The sequence below is a fragment of the Pecten maximus genome, chromosome 2, assembly GCF_902652985.1.
Source record: "Pecten maximus chromosome 2, xPecMax1.1, whole genome shotgun sequence".
In the NCBI taxonomy this organism is placed as follows: domain Eukaryota; kingdom Metazoa; phylum Mollusca; class Bivalvia; order Pectinida; family Pectinidae; genus Pecten; species Pecten maximus.
Window position 1 is genome coordinate 42294943 of NC_047016.1, and position 22855 is coordinate 42317797.

At 40.5% G+C, this 22855-nt stretch overlaps 2 protein-coding genes across 2 annotated transcripts in view; one reads left to right on the forward strand and one right to left on the reverse strand.

Annotated features, from left to right (window-relative positions):
- The window catches only part of LOC117343169, an 86728-nt gene that overhangs the window by 16160 nt on the left and 47713 nt on the right, over nucleotides 1-22855 (reverse strand). The window contains exons 20-21 of the mRNA XM_033905506.1: nucleotides 1935-2114; nucleotides 212-349 (exon numbers count right to left, since the gene is read on the reverse strand). Of these exons, the coding sequence (XP_033761397.1) occupies nucleotides 212-349; nucleotides 1935-2114 (318 nt within the window). The remainder of the gene's footprint in view (nucleotides 1-211; nucleotides 350-1934; nucleotides 2115-22855) is intronic.
- Nucleotides 3237-13180, forward strand: LOC117322139 (protein scabrous-like). The gene is made up of 3 exons (XM_033876905.1): nucleotides 3237-3776; nucleotides 6381-7963; nucleotides 8928-13180. Exons 1-3 carry the CDS (start codon nucleotides 3409-3411, stop codon nucleotides 9542-9544), a joined length of 2568 nt encoding a protein of 855 aa, XP_033732796.1. The 5' UTR covers nucleotides 3237-3408; the 3' UTR covers nucleotides 9545-13180.

Sequence of the window (22855 nt, forward strand, 5' to 3'; positions counted from 1 at the left end):
TAATTTGATTTTTTTTACAAATCAAATCCCTGTACCTAATTAAATATGGGTCAATATGATTTATTTTCAGAAACACTTTACTGGGTATTATTTTATAAACCTGCTAACTGAATATCATGATCCAGAATTTAAAATCTTGAGTAAGTGTTTAAGAGATCTGACAATGTCACAAATGTTGGAAAATATCATGTTCTAGACTACATTGCCATACCAGGTGTTCCCTCTCGGTATACGCCAGACGCTGAAGCTCTTTTTGCTTGTTTTTGTCTTTCAGTGTCTTCAGGTAACATGCCTGCTTGGTTGCCATGTCCTGTCGCCTAGGGAACCCTTTAATATCCTTAAAGGCAGCCTGTAAGACAAAGTCACATTCACCGCATCAGATCATCAAATTTGGAAAAGGTACAATGTAATTAAACTCTAACAGTAACCCTGAAATCGGGTAAATAAAACCTAACACTAACCATGAAATAGGGTCATAAAACCATAACGCCAACCCTGAAATAGGGTCATAAAACATTTACACTAACCCTGAAATAGGATTATTTAACCCTAAAACCAACCCTGCTATACTTTGTCTGTACTGACACAAAGGTTGGCTGTAATTTGTCTGTACTGACAAAGGTTTGCTATAGTTTGTCTGTACTGACAGGTGTTTGCTGTAGTTTATCTGTATTGAGAAAGGTTTGCTATAGTTTGTCTATACTGACAAAGGCTTGCTATAGTTTGTCTGTACTGACAAAGGTTTGCTGTAGTTTGTCTGTACTGACAAAGGCTATAGTTTGTACTGACAAAGGTTAGCTGTAGTTTGTCTGTACTGACAAAGTTTTCCTATAGTTTGTCTGTACTGACAAAGGTTTGCTGTAGTTTGTCTGTACTGACAACGGTTTGCTGTAGTTTTTCTGAACTGACAAAAGTCTGCTATAGTTTGTCTGTACTGACAAAGGTTTTTCTGTAGTTTGCCTGTACTGACAAAGGTTTGCTGTAGTTTGTCTGTACTGACAAAGTTTTGCTATAGTTTGTCTGTACTTACAAAGGTTTGCTGTAGTATTTTGTCTGTACTGACAGAGTTTTGCTGTAGTTTGTCTGTACTTACAACAAAGGTTTGCTATGGTTTGTCTGTACTGACAACAGTTTGCTGTAGTTTGTCTGAACTGACAAAAGTCTGCTATAGTTTGTCTGTACTGACAAAGGTTTGCTTTAGTTTGTCTGTACTGACAAAGGTTTGCTATAGTTTGTCTGTACTTACAAAGTTTTGCTGTAGTTTGTCTGTACTGACAAAGGTTTGCTATAGTTTTTCTGTACTGACAAAGGTTGGTTGTAGTTTGTCTGTACTGACAAAGGTTTGCTATAGTTTGTCTGTACTGACAAAGGTTTGCTATAGTTTGTCTATACTGACAGAGGTTTGCTGTAGTTTGTCTGTACTGACAACAGTTTGCTGTAGTTTGTCTGAACTGACAAAAGTCTGCTTTAGTTTGTCTGTACTGACAAAGGTTTGCTGTAGTTTGTCTGTACTGACAAAGGTTTGCTATAGTTTGTCTGTACTGACAACGGTTTGCTGTAGTTTGTCTGTACTTACAAAGTTTTGCTGTAGTTTGTCTGTACTGACAAAAGTTTGCTATAGTTTGTCTGTACTGACAAAGGTTGGATGTAGTTTGTCTGTACTGACAAAGGTTTGCTATAGTTTGTCTGTACTGACAACGGTTTGCTGTAGTTTGTCTGTACTTACAAAGTTTTGCTGTAGTTTGTCTGTACTGACAAAGGTTTGCTATAGTTTGTCTGTACTGACAAAGGTTGGCTGTAGTTTGTCTGTACTGACAAAGGTTTGCTATAGTTTGTCTGTACTGACAACGGTTTGCTGTAGTTTGTCTGTACTGACAAAAGTCTGATATAGTTTGTGTATACTGACAAAGGTTTGCTATGAAACTAGAACAAACCATGATGAGACTGTCAGCATCAAAGGTATGCTTGGCACAGGTCTTGAGATATCTCATAATGCTTATTGTATCTCTCTTCTGCAGAATTTCTTTCTCATTCATCTTGAGGATGGCCAGTGTGAAGCGAAACAAGACCTTTGGTCCTTCCAACAGGAAACAGTCCCAGATCCTTAACAGAGTCTGCATGAATGAAAAAGAAAATGGTAAGTGCATAACAAAGAAAACAGAGATTAACTTGTAAAAACACATGATCTACCAAAATGTACAGAGGGCTTGTCTTCACAGATGTACACTTGATATATAGAGAGCTAGTACACATGATATACAAAAATGTACAGAGAGCTTGTCTACAAAGATGTACACACATATGATATACAGAGAGCTTGTCTACAAAGATGTATTCATGATATATAGAGCGCTTAACTACACAGATGTACATATGATATACAAAGAGTTTGTCTACACATATGTATACACATGATATATAGAAAGCTTGTCAACAAAGGTGCATTCAAATTGTACACATGATATAAAGAGAGCTTAACTACAAAGATGTATTCAAATGATATACAGAGATCGAGCTTGTCTACACAGATGTATACATGATATAAAGAGAGCTTATCTACACATGTACACATGTTATACATTAAGAGAGCTTGGCTACACATGTACACATGTTATACAAAGAGCTTGGCTACACATATGTATACACATGATATATAGAGCTTGTCTACACATGTATATTTGGTACACATAAAGTTTGTCTACACATATGTACATGTATACACATGATATACAGAGAAAATAATTGATAAATTATATAATTAAACTTGTCTACCTGAAGATATTTAGGAAATTTATACAACACACCTTCTCTCATGGCCTTGAGCTATGTTATCATCTGTAATTATGTGACAGGCTACTTGAGACAAATGTATATAATACCTGTTATACACATATACCCCTCCCTCAATTAGGATTAATGAAACAAGTGGCTTACAGATTTATACAACAAAGCTGAGTTGTGTAACATGTTCCTGTTACTTCAGGGAATCCCTGATTATTATATAATCTGGTTATCCCCGATGGGCCTCAGGTACCTACTTGTCTTAAAGAAAACAAAGAGACAAGGCCTCCACAACCTACACAGTAATATCAAACCAATACACTTGCCAATTACCCCCAAATAGGCCTCTCCTTTTAAAAGTAAAACTAAGCTGGACTGTTCTATATTTGTAGTCACCCCCTGCAGCTGTAGTGAGCTGCTCCAACAGAGAAGTAACTCCAGCAGTTACAGGCTCTGGTACCAGACAGCCCACAGCTCCAGGAGGCCTCAGATATTCCTCCCATTGGGCCCGTGTCACTTCCCACTTGACCAGACTGAGTGGAGCACAGAATGACCCCAGCAACAGACTCTGGTATCCTATGAAGTGTAATTGGTAATTATACCATGATGGTGTACTGTTAGACCATCATGGCTGTGAGTCCTTGTGTGGTTGGGATGGTGTTGTGTCTTTATGTTCCATCCCTACATGCTGTCACCACTGAGTCACCTGGTCCTCCTAACCCCATCACTGACCCAGACGGTTACAGACATGCTTTGGACCCAGCCTCCACCCACAGGCCAACTGGAGACACAAGGACACTCTCCACCGAGGGGTCCATTCTGGACTCTGGGACAGTCACCACCCACGGGTCCATTCTGGACCCTGGATCAGTCCCCAGCATCCAGTCAACAGAGATACCAGTCCACAGACATCTTGAGATCATCAAATTATCATCAAAGACTGATTTTCTCATGAGGAAATTAAGACAAATGGAAAGAGAAAGAGATTCTGACAGGTGAGTGTTTTTTATAAGCCATCCCATCCTGTTTTAGCATCCCAGCCTAATCTCACCCCATCATCTCTGTCTGTCATCTAACTCTGTCATCTCAATGTCATCTCACTGTCATCTCACTGTCACCTCTCTGTCATCACACTAACATCTCACTCTATCATCTCACTGTCATCTCTCTCTCTCATCTCACTCTGTCATCCCATTGTCATCTCACTCTATCTCACTGTCATCTAACTCTGTCATCCCATTGTCATCTCACTGTCATCTCACTCTATCTCATTGTCATTTAACTCTGTCATCTCAATGTTATCTCACTGTCATCTCACTGTCATCTCACTCTGTCATCTCATTGTCATCTCACTCTATCTCACTGTCATCTAACTCTGTCATCCCGTTGTCATCTCACTGTCATCTCACTCTATCTCATTGTCATTTAACTCTGTCATCTCAATGTCATCTCACTGTCACCTCACTCTGTCATCTCACTGTCACCTCAATGTTATCTAACTATGTCATCTCACTCTATCTCACTGTCATCTAACTGTCATCTCACTCTATCTCATTGTCATTTAACTCTGTCATCTCAATGTTATCTCACTGTCATCTCACTCTGTCATCTCACTGTCATCTCACTCTGTCATCTCACTCTGTCATCTGACTGTCATCTGACTGTCATCTCACTCTGTCATCTCACTCTGTCATCTCACTCTGTCATCTCACTCTGTCACCTCACTCTGTCATCTCACTCTATCTCACTGTCATCTCACTCTGTCCTCCCACTGCCATCTAACTGTCATCTCATTGTCATCTCCCTTCATTTAAGCATGTCATCTCACTGTCATCTAACTGTCATCTAACTGTCATCACACTGTCATCTCACTCTGTCCTCCCAGTCTTCTAACTCTGTCACCTCACTGTCATCTCACTGTGTCATCCCATAGTCATCTATCTCTGTCATCTCATTGTCATCTAACTCCATCATCTCACTGTCATCTTCCTTCATTCAAGTCTGTCATCTCACTGTCATCTAACTGTCATCATACTGTCATCTAACTCCATCATCTCACTGTCATCTCACTGTGTCATCCCACTGTCATCTCACTGTCATCTCACTCTGTCCTCCCACAGTCATCTATCTCTGTCATCTCATTGTCATCTAACTCCATCATCTCACTGTCATCTCCCTTCATTTAAGTCTGTCTTCTCACTGTCATCTAACTGTCAACACACTGTCATCTAACTCTGTCATCCCACTGTCATCTATCTCTGTCATCTCATTGTCATCTATCTCAATCATCTTACTGTCATCACACTGTCATCTTACTCTGTCATCTTACTCCTCTTATCTCACTCCTCAGTATCAAGACAATATATCTTTTTATCATAGATGTACTTGTATGAGTAAAGTTTATTTATATATCATTGTGTTTGTGTTAATATTGTATTTATGACCATGCTGGGCTTCTTAACCACTACATACAATCTAATGCATGACTAACATTTTCTACACTATCTGGAAATTCCTTACTGGTGAACAGCACTGAGACAGACAACCTGATCTGACTCCCTGATCTGGCCCCTGATCTGGCCCCAGATCAGATTCCTGATCACTATCATGAGAAATAGAATAGCAGCCTGTGTGTGGTACAATGACCACATTGTGTTCCCACTGTAGAATCAATGCTCACTTAAGAGGATGAATTTGAAATCAATAGTACATTTTAATTGAAAATTGTGACAAAAGCATTGGTTTGGCTTCATGAGAGAAGACTGAAGAATTTCCTGACATGTGGGACATGTGGTGTACTCAATGTGAGTCAATTTCCTAACATGTGGTTTAGATACCGGTAATGTACTCAATGTGAGTCAATTTCCTGAACGTGGTTTAGAGAGTGTACTCAATGCGAGTCAATTTCCTGACATGTGGTTTAGACAGTGTACTTAATGTGAGTAAATTTCCTGACATGTGGTTTAGACAGTGTACTCAATGTGAGTCAATTTCCTGACATGTGGTTTAGACAGTGTACTCAATGTGAGTCAATTTCCTGACATGTGGTTTAGACAGTGTACTCAATGTGAGTCAATTTCCTGACATGTGGTATAGTGGGTGTACTTAATGTGAGTAAATTTCCTGAACGTGGTGTAGTGAGTGTGTACTCAATGTGAGTCAACCATACAGTAACAGCAGTCTATAAAGATGTTCTGTATCAACTTCCTTTATGACCATGTTAAACTGTATTACACCAATATGACCTTATTACACTATATCACACCTGTATGAACTGATTACAATACATGTATATCACACCTGTATGACCCAATTACACTATTAACACCTGTATGACTTAATTACACTACATGTATATCACACCTGTATGACCCAATTACACTATTAACACCTGTATGACCTAATTACACTACATTACATCTGTATTACCTAATTACACTGTATGACACATGTATGATCAAATTACACTGTATAAAACATATTACACCTGTATGACCTAATTAAACTGTATTATACCTGTATGACCTAATTTGCCTGTATGATACCTCATATAAGCTGAACTGTATGAATTTCAACTGACTTTTTGATTTCTAAAACAGGTATAAGATGAAGGAGCTTGAACGTTACAGTAGAGAGACCAATGACGATGCTATACGAGCTCTGGCCTCGACTATGGAGTTTCAACACAGTTTTTCTGAGATACAAAACCGTCTCACGCAGCTTGAGGAAAATGTGGACAATTATCGTCTGAACATGAATAACATGCGCTTTGAGCAGGAACAGATAAAAACAGAACTGGACAGTTACCAGAAACTGAAGGAAGGAACTAGACGGTCATTCCGTAAACTTGACAGACAATTTGGTAAATATTCCCTCCGACTTGAAAATCTGGAGAATGATATAAAAAATGTCTCTTTAAATGTATATAGTATGTTTGAGATGCACCAGGAAAATGTTACGGATAACCTGAACAAGATACAAAGTCTGGAGCAGCTTATAGAAAATCAAACAAAACCGTTTACCGAAGGAAACTTCCGTCATATCAGATCCAGGTTGAGTAGACTGGACAAAAATTCAACGTTTCCGGGGTCAACTTTACAATTAGTGACTAATGATGAAGGTTCTGGTGATGTAGAAACAGACTACATTCTTACTCCAATAGAGGAGAGTTCTGATAGCCTGGAAACAGGAAGTGGTGAGGAGACATTCAGGGAGATCCCAATAGGCATTCTACCTCATGGCCATCCACAATACCTCAATACTGAGGATTTTATCCTGGAGATTCAGGAACGTGACGAGGAGATATTAGACTTGGAGAAGATGGTTGATCAGTTGAAGACCAGTCTTGTAAACGTTGAGACCAAACTGACGTCCATCCAACTCGGAGACTTCATGGGGAATTTACAAGAATCACTGCTCAACTTCACACAAAATGTTATCACTCTTGAGCAATGGAAGATGGCCAGTACAGACATTGTCAACTCGACCCAGTTTAACCAGCGTCAGATCACCTCTCTTACCAACATGATACTCAACAACAGTAACCATGTGCGAGACGTGGAATGGAAGGTAGCAGACGTACAGTCGCTAGGTTACCAACAATTCAACCTGCTGCGAATGTATGTGATTCAGCTCAACAATTCTGTACAAGACATGAAGGAAACCATGTCAAACCTACAGAAAACCCAAAGACAACAACAGGAACAACAACATCAACAACAACATCAACATCAACAACAAGTTAACAGAAATAGCGAATTACCAAGGCAACCGATTGACAATGCCTTGCAGCCTGATACAGAACATTTGGAGACATTAAAATCACAGGTTGAAGATCTTTCTCTTCAGATAATTTACAATGAAAACAGAATTTCAAAGCTTGAAATCTCTGCTCTAAATGAGTCATTGTTTGAGTGTAAAAAATACAATACAGATAGAGATCAAGATGCCAAGATATCACAACTCAAACAGGAAGTATCCAAACTTATAGAGACAGAAGTCATGGTCAAAGAGATGCTTAAGAGGCTTGACCGTGGTCTGTTCCGTGTCCACCTGACCAACACCAACCAATCGGATGTCATTAGAGACATGGTCAGGGAGATTGAATATCTCAACAGCAATGTAACTGTTATAGACGAGCTGAAACAGGAAGTGGACCATGTCAGGTTCATGTTACCTCAAGGTAAGTCCATTACTGTCACAAGTGGTAAATTATAAATCAATCTATGTATATTGATCAGTAACTCTCTCATCATTCACAGATTTGTATCCTATTTTACCTATTCAAGATTAATAGAATCTTCCTGTATACCTTGAGGGTGTGACAGAGAAATCTCCAATCAGTAACTCTCCCATCATTCAGATTTGTATCCTATTTTACCTGTTCAAGATTAATAGAATCTCCCTGTATACCTTGAGGGTGTGACAGAGAAATCTCCAATCAGTAACTCTCCCATCATTCAGATTTGTATCCTATTTTACCTGTCCAAGATTAATAGAATCTCCCTGTATACCTTGAGGGTGTGACAGAGAAATCTCCAATCAGTAACTCTCCCATCATTCAGATTTGTATCCTATTTTACCTGTTCAAGATTAATAGAATCTCCCTGTATACCTTGAGGGTGTGACAGAGAAATCTCCAACCGAGGGATGAGGTTGTCTAGCGTGATAATCTGCCAAATGTAAGACAATCATCTCCAGGGTTGGAGATTTCTTTGTCATGGCCTCAAGGTAGGGGATGAACACACTGTATCTTTCTCCCATTAGACTATTTTAGTTAAATGGAGGGTCTGATTGCTTCATTATTGAAAAAGGACATATTGTAATGCAACATCATGTTGCCGTGGATGTGATTGAATTATCATGTGATGTCATTGAATTGTTGTTTCGGTGCCTTTGTAAATAGTATTATGAGAAAAACTATCATCCCCCACCTTGAGGATGTCACAGAAATCTCCATCTGTTTGGGTGATATTCTTGATCATCTGACCCTCGGCATAGCCTTATTGGGTTGGACAACCGATAATATCACTCAGGTTGGACATTTTTATGTCACACCCTCAAGGTAGGGGAAGATTTTGTCAATTCTTATTCTGTTCTGAAAATAAAAATAGTTTTATTATTATATCTGTGTGTGTTTATTACAGACTGTGAGGACTATTACAAGCGTGGCTATCACCTGTCAGGGCTCTATGTTATCTACCCAGCCAATGCCTCACGCTCTCTCAAAGTCAGCTGTGATATGGAAGATGGGACGGGTGGCTGGACCCTGATACAACGACGGTTTGACGGGAGTGAGGAGTTCGCCCGGGGCTGGAATGATTACAAAGTAGGCTTTGGATCCAGTGATAATGAATTTTGGCTAGGAAATGACCTCATTCACTCACTTACCTATAACAAAAACCTATCTCTGAAAATTGACATGGTGGACATTGATGACAAATTCTGGACTGTCACCTATTCTCACTTTAGTGTTGATAATGAGGACAGCAAATACAAGCTACATGTGGACGGTTACCATGGTAATGCCACCGACTCCCTGGAGTACTCGGACGAGATGGGGTTCAGTTCCCCTGACCAGGATAATGACGGCAGCAGTACCAATTGTGCTATGTACTACACTGCTGGTTGGTGGTACAAACACTGCCACTACAGTAACCTCAATGGGCGTTACCAGCTCGGTATGGTCTGGTATAACTACGACAAGGGAGAGTGGATACAGCTCAAGAGGGCCACCATGAAAGTCAAAGCCATGGTCGTGTGATACTGACAGTGACATATCAAAAGTGTGATAACTATTCAGACATTATGTGTGCTACAATGAAAATTATGTATGATAATCATTATATATTACAATAGGCATCATCTTGTGTCAAAATGGGCATCAGAGTTTGTCATGGTGAGAATAACCTTGCATCAATACAGACATCACTGTTTGTCATAACAGTCATCACCTTTTGTCACAGGGTTAAGTCATCACCATGTCACAGTATACATCATCATGTGTCACATTAAACATCATTTTGTGTATCGGTAGACATCCCAGTTTTTCAGAGTAGTCATCATCATGTGTCACATTAGAAATCTTTGTGTGTCATAGTAAAACATCCCCATGTGTCACAGTAGACATCACCACATGTCAAAGTAAACATCACCCAATGTGTCACAGTAGACATCACTGTTTGTCACCGAGGACATCTATGTGTTTCACCGTAGATTTCACCATCACCATGTGTCACAATAGACATTACTATTACAATGTGTCACAGCAGACATCACCCAATGTGTCACAGTAGACATCACTATCACAATGTGTTACAGCAGAAATCACCCAATGTGTCACAATAGACATCACCATCACCATGTGTCACAGTGGAAATCACCAGCATCGTGTGTCACAGTAGACATCACGATCACCATGTTTCACAGTAGACATCACCATCACTGTGTGTCACAGTAGACATCACCATCACTGTGTGTCACAGTAGATATCAACCCATGTGTCACAGTAGACATCATCATCACTGTGTGTCACAGTAGACATCACCCAATGTGTCACAGTAGACATCAACATCACTGTGTGTCACAGTAGACATCACCATCACTGTGTGTCACAGTAGACATCACCATCACTGTGTGTCACAGTAGACATCACCCAATGTGTCATAGTAGACATCACCATCACCGTGTGTCACAGTAGACATCACCATCACTGTGTGTCACAGTAGACATCATCATCACTGTGTGTCACAGTAGATATCACCCCATGTTTCACAGTAGACATCACCATCACCGTGTGTCACAGTAGACATCACCATCACTGTGTGTCACAGTAGACATCACCATCACTGTGTGTCACAGTAGATATCACCATCACTGTGTGTCACAGTAGATATCAACCCATGTGTCACAGTAGACATCCCCTAATGTGTCACAGTAGACATCATCATCACTGTGTGTCACAGTAGACATCACCATCACCATGTGTCACAGTAGATATCACCCCATGTTTCACAGTAGACATCACCTTCACTGTGTGTCACAGTAGATATCAACCAATGTGTCACAGTAGACATCACCATCACAATGTATCATAGTAGACACCACCATCACAGTGTGTCACAGTAGACATCACCATCACTGTGTGTCACAGTAGATATCAACCAATGTGTCACAGTAGACATCACCATCACTGTGTGTCACAGTAGATATCAACCCATGTGTCACAGTAGACATCACCATCACTGTGTGTCACAGTAGATATCAACCAATGTGTCACAGTAGACATCATCATCACAATGTGTCACAGTAGATATCATCCCATGTGTCACAGTAGACATCACCCAATGTATCATAGTAGATATCACCCATGTGTCACAGTAGACATCACCCAATGTGTCACAATAGACATCACCATCACAATGTATCATAGAAGACACCATCATTATCGTGTGTCACAGTAGACATCACCATCACAATGTGTCACAGTAGACATCAACATCACTGTGTGTCACAGTAGACATCACCCAATGTGTCACAGTAGACATCACCATCACAATGTATCATAGTAGACATCACCATCACCATGTGTCACAGTAGACATCACCATCACAATGTATCATAGTAGACACCACCATCAACGTGTGTCACAGTAGACATCACCATGTGTCACAGTAGATATCACCATCACTGTGTGTCACAGTAGACATCACCATCACTGTGTGTAACAGTAGACACCACCATCACAATGTGTCACAGTAGACATCACCATCACTGTGTGTCACAGTAGACATCACCCCATGTGTCACAGTAGACATCACCATCACTGTGTGTCATAGTAGATATCACCATCACAATGTATCATAGTTGTCATCACCATCACAATGTGTTACAGTAGACATCACACCATGTGTCACAGTCGACATCACCATCACCGTGTGTCACAGTAGACATCACCATCACCGTGTGTCACAGTAGACATCACCATCACTGTGTGTCACAGTAGACATCACCATCACAATGTGTCACAGTAGACATCACCATCACTGTGTGTCATAGTAGACACTACCATCACAGTGTGTCACAGTAGACATCACCATCACCATGTGTCACAGTCGATATCACCATCACTGTGTGTCATAGTAGACACTACCATCACAATGTGTCACAGTAGATATCACCATCACAATGTATCATAGTAGACATCACCATCACCGTGTGTCACAGTAGACATCACACAATGTGTCACAGTAGACATCACACAATGTGTCACAGTTGAAATCCTGCTATTAAGCAGTACTTTAAACATAATGAATCCTAGTCTACTTAATAACAAAAAAAATATACTAAATAGCAGAAGCTATATTATTGTAACTGTGCAAATACTCAAGTTGTTGCACTTGTCAATATGTCAACAACATTCCGCAGACACGTCTATGCTTGTTGTTATTATGGTAACCATGGTAGCAGAGATGCTACCTCATAACTATGGTAGTAGTGATGTGTCCATGGTAACTAAGATAGGTGTAAAATGAACATCTACAGAACCCATGACCGTACACATTGAAGAAAGAAATATCTATTGAGTACTTATTGAGTTGAAAAAGCTAAAATATCAAATACATAACCATGGTAACTTTGGTATATTGAGATGAGATAAGTAACCATGGTAACCATGTTACATGTAGATATGTAACTATGGTAACTATGGCACATATAGATGAAATATGTAACCATGGTAATTATGGTACATGTAGATGAAATATGTAACCATGGTAATTATGGTACATGACATGTAGATAAGATATGTAACAATGGTAACTATGGTGCATGTAGATGAAATATGTAACCATGGTAACATTGGTACATGTAGATGAGATAGGTAACCATGGTAACTATGGTACATATAGATGAGATAGGTAACCATGGTAGCTATGGTACATGTAGTTGACATATGTAACCATGGTAGCTATGGTACATGTAGATGAAATATGTAACCATGGTAACATTGGTACATGTAGATGAAATATGTAACATTGGTACATGTAGATGAAATATGTAACCATGGTAACATTGGTACATGTAGATGACACAAGTAACCATGGTAACTATGGTACATGTAGATGAGATAATTATGTAACCATGGGAAGGTGAGATATGACCAAGATAAAGCTTTGGTAGGTGAAATGTAACTATATAGTAACTAAGATAGCTGTGATGTTACCATGGTAACTAAGGTATGATAGTTGTCATAATTGTATCTATATGGTTAGAGGTGATAGAGTTTTCATGTTTAGAGTGAATGAGAAAGAAATGTTTATGAAATAAATATTTTGTACACTTAGAAAATGCTATATTGGATTTGTAATAAACATGAACTTTGTCATATTGAATCTTTCAATTCATATGTGTCTAATGTCCTGCCCATATATAGGCATCCCAAAAAGAGCAATCAAATGATTGAGAAGCCCACTGGTGGCAGCCATTGAAAAATTCTCACACTGAAATTTCCAAAATTTGCAAGGATATAAAAAAGTCAATGCCAGCAGGTACCAAGGACTGAGTGGTTTAAAGTTTCCTTATATGAATAACCTTGACCTATTTTCTAGGTCATAGGGTTAAACTATGTTAAAAACTTCAAAAATCTTCTTTTCAAGTTCCAGAAAGCCCAGATGGTTAATATTTTTGCCAACAAGCATCTGGGACTGTGTGGTATAAAGCTTAACAAGTGAGCTTATAAATAAGGGCTCACAATTATCCTTAACTGGTCAGCTGATAAACAAGGACTCATGATTATCCTTAACTGGTCAGCTTATAAACAAGGACTCACAATTATCCTTAACTGGTCAGCTTATAAACAAGGACTCACAATTATATCCTTAACTGGTCAGCTTATAAACAAGGACTCACAATTATATCCTTAACTGGTCAGCTTATAAACAAGGACTCACGATTATCCTTAACTGGTCAGCTTATAAACAAGGACTCACAATTATATCCTTAACTGGTCAGCTTATAAACAAGGACTCACAATTATATCCTTAACTGGTCAGCTTATAAACAAGGACTCAGGATTATCCTTAACTGGTCAGCTTATAAACAAGAAGTAACGATTATCCTTAACTGGTCAGCTTATAAACAAGGACTCACAATTATATCCTTTACTGGTCAGCTGATAAATAAGGACTCACAATTATCCTTAACTGGTCAGCTTATAAACAAGGACTCACAATTATATCCTTTACTGGTCAGCTGATAAATAAGGACTCACAATTATCCTTAACTGGTCAGCTTATAAACAAAGACTCATAATTACTCATAACTAGTGAGCTATTAAAGAAGATATCGCTCTTAACCATGAGCTGATAAACAAAGATTCATAATTATTTCTAATCAAATAACTGTTTAAAGGGAATCATTGACGCCGGACAGCCATATGGCCACACACAGGATGTCACATAACACAGCACAAGCTCAGTAATCCTTCTGGCAGGTGAACTAACAAACAATGACTCACAATAGCTCCTAACAGACGAGATATACATACAACAGGTTTGCATGTTAAAAAAGCTACAATGTGTTACAGACTCTGAAATATAGACATTATACTAAATATATATATGCTCATCAGAACTGTTGTACATTTACTGCAGACATTCCCTAAACAATGTTACCTGTTCAGTACTGTAGACTATTTACTGTAGACACAATCTCTATAATACAATGTAACCTGTTCAGTACTGTGTAGACTACTGTAGACACAATCTCTATAATACAATGTTACCTGTTCAGTACTGAAGACACAATCTCTATAATACAATGTTATCTGTTCAGTACTGTGTAGACTATTTGCTGTAGACACAATCTCTATAATACAATGTAACCTGTTCAGTACTGTGTAGACTATTTACTGTAGACACAATCTCTATAATACAATGTTACCTGTTCAGTACTGTGTAGACTACTGTAGACACAATCTCTATAATACAATGTAACCTGTTCAGTACTGTGTAGACTATTTACTGTAGACACAATCTCTATAATACAATGTTACCTGTTCAGTACTGTAGACTATTTACTGTAGACACAATCTCTATAATACAATGTAACCTGTTCAGTACTGTGTAGACTATTTACTGTAGACACAATCTCTATAATACAATGTTACCTGTTCAGTACTGTGTAGACTATTTACTGTAGACACAATCTCTATAATACAATGTTACCTGTTCAGTACTGTAGACACAATCTCTATAATACAATGTAACCTGTTCAGTACTGTGTAGACTATTTACTGTAGACACAATCTCTATAATGCAATGTTACCTGTTCAGTACTGTGTAGACTACTGTAGACACAATCTCTATAATACAATGTTACCTGTTCAGTACTGTGTAGACTACTGTAGACACAATCTCTATAATACAATGTTACCTGTTCAGTACTGTGTAGACTATTTACTGTAGACACAATCTTTATAATACAATGTTACCTGTTCAGTACTGTGTAGACTACTGTAGACACAATCTCTATAATACAATGTTACCTGTTCAGTACTGTAGACTATTTACTGTAGACACAATCTCTATAATACAATGTTACCTGTTCAGTACTGTGTAGACTACTGTAGACACAATCTCTATAATACAATGTTACCTGTTCAGTACTGTAGACTATTTACTGTAGACACAATCTCTATAATACAATGTTACCTGTTCAGTACTGTAGACACAATCTCTATAATACAATGTTACCTGTTCAGTACTGTGTAGACTACTGTAGACACAATCTCTATAATACAATGTTACCTGTTCAGTACTGTGTAGACTACTGTAGACACAATCTATATAATACAATGTTACCTGTTCAGTACTGTGTAGACTATTTACATTATTTTTGTACTAGGACCAGAACTGTGGGATATCTACCGTATTTGAGACACTGTGTTTAGCAATGTGGAGGGTCTGTTACCCTAAATTCCACATAATAAATTCACAATTAACGTTTGATTTGTAATCAAAGAGAACAGTAATCTTGTAACATTAGACCCCTTGTGCTAATCAGAAACATTCTGTCAGCAGTATAGCAGGTCAACATTCTCTGTAAATACACCTGGTAACCTCAACACAGGCCAGTTTGCTATACATACTTCTACACTGATCAATCTCAATACAGAGTAGCAACTCAATCCAGTCTAGGCTCAAAACTAGAGCAGTACTCAACACACTAGCCTCAAAACTAGAGCAGTACTCAACCTCATAGACTAAAAACTAGAGCAGTACTCAACCAACTTGACTCAAAACTAGAGCAGTACTCAACCAACTTGACTCAAAACTAGAGCAGTACTCAACCTCATAGACTAAAAACTAGAGCAGTACTCAACTCACTAGACTCAAAACTAGAGCAGTACTCAACCCACTAGACTCAAAACTAGAGCGGTACTCAACCCACTAGACTCAAAACTAGAGCAGTACTCAACCCACTAGACTCAAAACTAGAGCAGTACTCAACTCACTAGACTCAAAACTAGAGCAGTACTCAACCCACTAGACTCAAAACTAGAGCGGTACTCAACCCACTAGACTCAAAACTAGAGCAGTACTCAACCCACTAGACTCAAAACTAGAGCAGTACTCAACCCACTAGACTCAAAACCAGAGCAGTACTCAACCCACTAGCCTCAAAACTAGAGCAGTGCTCAACCTGCTAGCCCCAAAACTAGAGCGGTACTCAACTCACTAGCCTCAAAACTAGAGCGGTACTCAACCCACTAGCCTCAAAACTAGAGCGGTACTCAACTCACTAGACTCAAAACCAGAGCAGTACTCAACCTCATAGACTCAAAACTAGAGCAGTACTCAACCCACTAGCCTCAAAACTAGAGCAGTACTCAACTCACTAGACTCAAAACCAGAGCAGTACTCAACCTCATAGACTCGAAACTAGAGCAGTACTCAACCCACTAGCCTCAAAACTAGAGCAGTACTCAACTCACTAGACTCAAAACCAGAGCAGTACTCAACCTCATAGACTCGAAACTAGAGCAGTACTCAACCCACTAGCCTCAAAACTAGAGCAGTACTCAACCCACTAGCCTCAAAACTAAAGCAGTACTCAACCCACTAGCCTAAAACTAGAGCAGTACTCAACCCACTAGACTCAAAATTAGAGCAGTACTCAATCCACTAGACTCAAAACTAGAGCAGTACTCACAAACTTCAAACATGGTGCAGTACTCACATCATCAGCCTCAACTCAGAGCAAATCACCAACAAAGTTTGGCAACACTCAGGTCTCAGGTCCCAGACTTCATACTCACTGGGGCAACACTCTACTCAAGTCTCAGACTACATACACACTGGGGCAACACTCAAGTCCCAGACTACATACACACTGGGGCAACACTCAAGTCCCAGACTACATACACTCTGGGACAACACTCAAGTCCCAGACTACATACACACTGGGGCAACACTCAAGTCCCAGACTACATACACACTGGGCAACACTCAAGTCCCAGACTACATACACACTGGGGTAACACTCAAGTCCCAGACAACATACTCACTGGGGCAACTCTCAAGTCCCAGACAACATACACACTGGGGCAACACTCAAGTCCCAGACAACATACTCACTGGGGCAACTCTCAAGTCCCAGACAACATACACACTGGGGCAACACTCAAGTCCCAGACTACATACTCACTGGGGCAACACTCAAGTCCCAGACAACATACACACTGGGCAACACTCAAGTCCCAGACTACATACACACTGGGGTAACACTCAAGTCCCAGACAACATACTCACTGGGGCAACTCTCAAGTCCCAGACAACATACACACTGGGGCAACACTCAAGTCCCAGACAACATACACGCTGGGGCAACACTCAAGTCCCAGACTACATACACACTGGGGCAACACTCAAGTCCCAGACTACATACACACTGGGGCAACACTCAAGTCCCAGACTACATACATACTGGGACAACACTCAAGTCTCAGACTACATACATACTGGGGCAACACTCAAGTCCCAGACAACATACACACTGGGGCAACACTCAAGTCCCAGACTACATACACAACTGGAACAACACTCAAATCCCAGACTACATACACACTGGGGCAATACTCAAGTCCCAGACTACATACACACTGGGGCAACACTCAAGTCTCAGACTACATACACACTGGGGCAACACTCAAGTCTCAGACTACATACATACTGGGGCAACACTCAAGTCCCAGACAACATACACACTGGGGCAACACTCAAGTCCCAGACTACATACACAACTGGGACAACACTTAAATCCCAGACTACATACGCACTGGGGCAACACTCAAGTCCCAGACTACAAACACACTGGGGCAACACTCAGGTCTCAGACTACATACACACTGGGGCAACACTCAGGTGTCAGACTACATACACACTGGGGCAACACTCAAATCCCAGACAACATACGCACTGGGGCAACACTCAAGTCCCAGACTACATACACACTGGGGCAACACTCAGGTCAGACTACATACACACTGGGGCAACACTCAGGTCTCAGACTACATACACACTGGGGCAACACTCAGGTCAGACTACATACACATTGGGGCAACACTCAGGTGTCAGACTACATACACACTGGGGCAACACTCAAATCCCAGACAACATATGCACTGGGGCAACACTCAAGTCCCAGACTACAAACACACTGGGGCAACACTCAGGTCTCAGACTACATACACACTGGGGCAACACTCAAGTCCCAGACTACATACACACTGGGGCAACACTCAAGTCCCAGACTACAAACACACTGGGGCTACACTCAGGTCTCAGCCTACATACACACTGGGGCAACACTCAAGTCCCAGACTACATACACACTGGGGCAACACTCAAGTCTCAGACTACATACACACTGGGGCAACACTCAGGTCTCAGACAACATACACACTGGGGCAACACTCAAATCCCAGACTACATACACACTGGGGCAACACTCAGGTCTCAGACTACATACACACTGGGGCAACACTCAAGTCTCAGACTACATACACACTGGGCAACACTCAAATCCCAGACTACATACACACTGGGGCAACACTCAAGTCTCAGACTACATACACACTGGGGCAACACTCAGGTCTCAGACTACATACACACTGGGGCAACACTCAAATCCCAGACTACATACACACTGGGGCAACACTCAAATCCCAGACTACATACACACTTGGGCAACACTCAAGTCTCAGACTACATACACACTGGGCAACACTCAGGTCTCAGACTACATACTCACTGGGGCAACTCTCAAGTCCCAGACAACATATACACTGGGGCAACACTCAAGTCTCAGACTACATACACACTTGGGCAACACTCAAGTCTCAGACTACATACACACTTGGGCAACACTCAAGTCCCAGACTACATACATACTGGGGCAACACTCAAATCCCAGACTACATACACACTGGGGCAACACTCAAGTCCCAGACTACATACATACTGGGACAACACTCAAGTCTCAGACTACATACATACTGGGACAACACTCAAGTCCCAGACTACATACATACTGGGACAACACTCAGGTCTCAGACTACATACACACTGGGGCAACACTCAAGTCCCAGACTACATACACACTGGGACAACACTCAAGTCCCAGACTACATACATACTGGGACAACACTCAAGTCTCAGACTACATACACACTGGGGCAACACTCAGGTCTCAGACTACATACACACTGGGGCAACACTCAAGTCCCAGACTACATACACACTGGGGCAACACTCAAGTCTCAGACTACATACACACTGGGGCAACACTCAAGTCTAAGACTACATACACACCGGGGCAACACTCAGGTCTCAGACTACATACACACTGGGCAACACTCAAGTCCCAGACTACATACTCACTGGGGCAACTCTCAAGTCCCAGACTACATACATACTGGGGCAACACTCAAGTCCCAGACTACATACACACTGGGGCAACACTCAAGTCTCAGACTACATACACACTGGGACAACACTCAAGTCCCAGACTACATACACACTGGGGCAACACTCAAGTCCCAGACTACATACACACTGGGGCAACACTCAAATCCCAGACTACATACACACTGGGGCAACACTCAAATCCCAGACTACATACACACTGGGGCAACACTCAGGTCTCAGACTACATACACACTGGGGCAACACTCAGGTCTCAGACTACATACACACTGGGACAACACTCAGGTGTCAGACTACATACACACTGGGACAACACTCAAGTCCCAGACTACATACACACTGGGGCAACACTCAAGTCTCAGACTACATACATACTGGGGCAACACTCAAGTCTCAGACTACATACACACTGGGGCAACACTCAAGTCTCAGACTACATACACACTAGGACAACATTCAAGTCCCAGACTACATACACACTAGGACAACATTCAAGTCCCAGACTATAAAAATACTGGGGCAATACTCAACTCAAGTCCAAGACTACATAAAAAGCTAGAGACTGTTCCTGAGTATAGCCAGCTGTTTAGGGGTATAGTGTGGCTGTCAGTGACAGGGAGGTCTATAGATAATACACCAATGGTTTAAATACACATAAAATCAATTAGGCTTACCAGCAGGAGATTACACTGTGAGGTGTCAGTACTGACCTACAAACTATCTTATTGGCACTTTATGGTTAGAACATCAGAGAGTTATTAACCAAAGAGTGGGTTAGAAATTAGTGTACAAATTATCAGTAAACTAGAGAGTGGGTTAAAGGAAGTTTGTGTGCAAAATTAATTACCATTTAACCAAAAAGTGGGTAAGAAGTAAGTGTACAAATTATCATTAAACTAAACAGTGGGTTAGAAGTTAGTGTACAAATTATCATTAAACTAAACAGTGGGTTAGAAGTTAGTGTACAAATTATCATTAAACTAAACAGTGGGTTAGAAGTTAGTGTACAAATTATCATTAAACTAAACAGTGGGTTAGAAGTTAGTGTACAAATTATCATTAAACTAAACAGTGGGTTAAAAGAAGTTTGCTTGCAAAATTAATTACCATTTAATCAAAAACTTAGTAAGATGTTAGTGTACAAATTATCATTAAACCAAAGAGTGGGTTAGAACTTAGTGTACAAATTAACATCAAACCAAACAGTGTGTTAGAAATTAGTGCACAAATTATCATTAAAGGGCATTCCTTTGTTTGAATAAAGTGTTTGTCTTCAAAATAAAACTTACTAGAAAATGTGTATGTTTTCAAAGTAGTAAAATCTATAGAAGTTAGTGTAGAGGTTTGTGAGTGGGTATCTACTGACTACTGTAGGGGTGGGTGAGTGGGTATCTACTGACTACTGTAGGGTGGGTGAGTGGGTATCTACTGACTACTGTAGGGGTGGGTGAGTGGGTATCTACTGACTACTGTAGGGGTGGGTGAGTGGGTATCTACTGACTACTGTAGGGGTGGGTGAGTGGGTACCTACTGACTACTGTAGGGGTGGGTGAGTGGGTATCTACTGACTACTGTAGGGGTGGGTGAGTGGGTATCTACTGACTACTGTAGGGGTGGTGAGTGGGTACCTACTGACTACTGTAGGGGTGGGTGAGTGGGTATCTACTGACTACTGTAGGGGTGGGTGAGTGGGTATCTACTGACTACTGTAGGGGTGGGTGAGTGGGTACCTACTGACTACTGTAGGGGTGGGTGAGTGGGTACCTACTGACTACTGTAGGGGTGGGTATCTACTGACTACTGTAGGGGTGGGTGAGTGGGTACCTACTGACTACTGTAGGGGTGGGGTATCTACTGACTACTGTAGGGGTGGGTGAGTGGGTACCTACTGACTACTGTAGGGGTGGGTGAGTGGGTACCTACTGACTACTGTAGGGGTGGGTGAGTGGGTATCTCTTAGCGTTGGTTTGGTGAATGTCTTGGGGAAATTAATTAGAAACCCAAGCTGTCCAATCCTAGATAAACTATCTTTGTTTCTAAATTAAAATACTTTCAAGTCACAGAACTGAACCATCACAAGTCATTAACATACTAACATATGTGATAGGACACAGCTTACTGATAATATAGAACGGCTGTGTGGAGTTGATCATTGAAGTGTTACCACCCACCATCATCATACCTATTTTATTTTATACATAGCTGTTACTGTCAGCCTCTTACACGGTGTCCTAATTTGTTAATTATGTCAGACGTAACTAGAATTGTAAGCTTGTATATTTCACAGATTTCAGCAACTGATACTGGGGGCTGAATATCTACATATGGTCCCTTATATTTCTGTGTACATGTAGTTTGATTTTTAATTATTCACAATAGGAGTATAGTTTAAACAAGATTTCTCCAATAATAGAGCTTCTTTTGGTTAGATTTATACACAAACAACTGTATATAGCAACCTAGCTGGTTTCCATGGCAACCAAAATGTATGGAAAAAAAAGAAATACAAGCAAACATGCATGCACATCTATACATGGTCCCTAACATATTGCCTACCTGTACATATCCTCTACCTGTACATATCCTCTACCTGTAAATAACATCTACCTGTACATATCCCCTACCTGTACATATCCCCTACCTGTACATATCCTCTACCTGTACATATCATCTACCTGTACATATCATCTACCATCTCCTACCTGTACATATCTCCTACCTGTACATATCCCCTACCTGTACATATCCCCTACCTGTACATATCATCTACCTGTACATATCTCCTACCTGTACATATCCTCTACCTGTACATATCCCCTTACCTGTACATATCCTCTACCTGTACATATCATCTACCTGTACATATCATCTACCATCTCCTACCTGTACATATCTCCTACCTGTACATATCTCCTACCTGTACATATCTCCTACCTGTACATATCCCCTACCTGTACATATCCCCTACCTGTACATATCATCTACCTGTACATATCTCCTACCTGTACATATCCTCTACCTGTACATATCCCCTACCTGTACATATCTCCTACCTGTACATATCCCCTACCTGTACATATCCTCTACCT

Excerpts from the sequence above, each read along its gene's own strand:
- LOC117322139 (XM_033876905.1), top strand. The coding sequence starts at position 3,409 with ATGGCTGTGAGTCCTTGTGTGGTTGGGATGGTGTTGTGTCTTTATGTT. Across the intron at positions 3,777-6,380 it reads AGAGAAAGAGATTCTGACAG|GTATAAGATGAAGGAGCTTG; the intron begins GTGAGTGTTTTT and ends TTTCTAAAACAG. Across the intron at positions 7,964-8,927 it reads CAGGTTCATGTTACCTCAAG|ACTGTGAGGACTATTACAAG; the intron begins GTAAGTCCATTA and ends TGTTTATTACAG.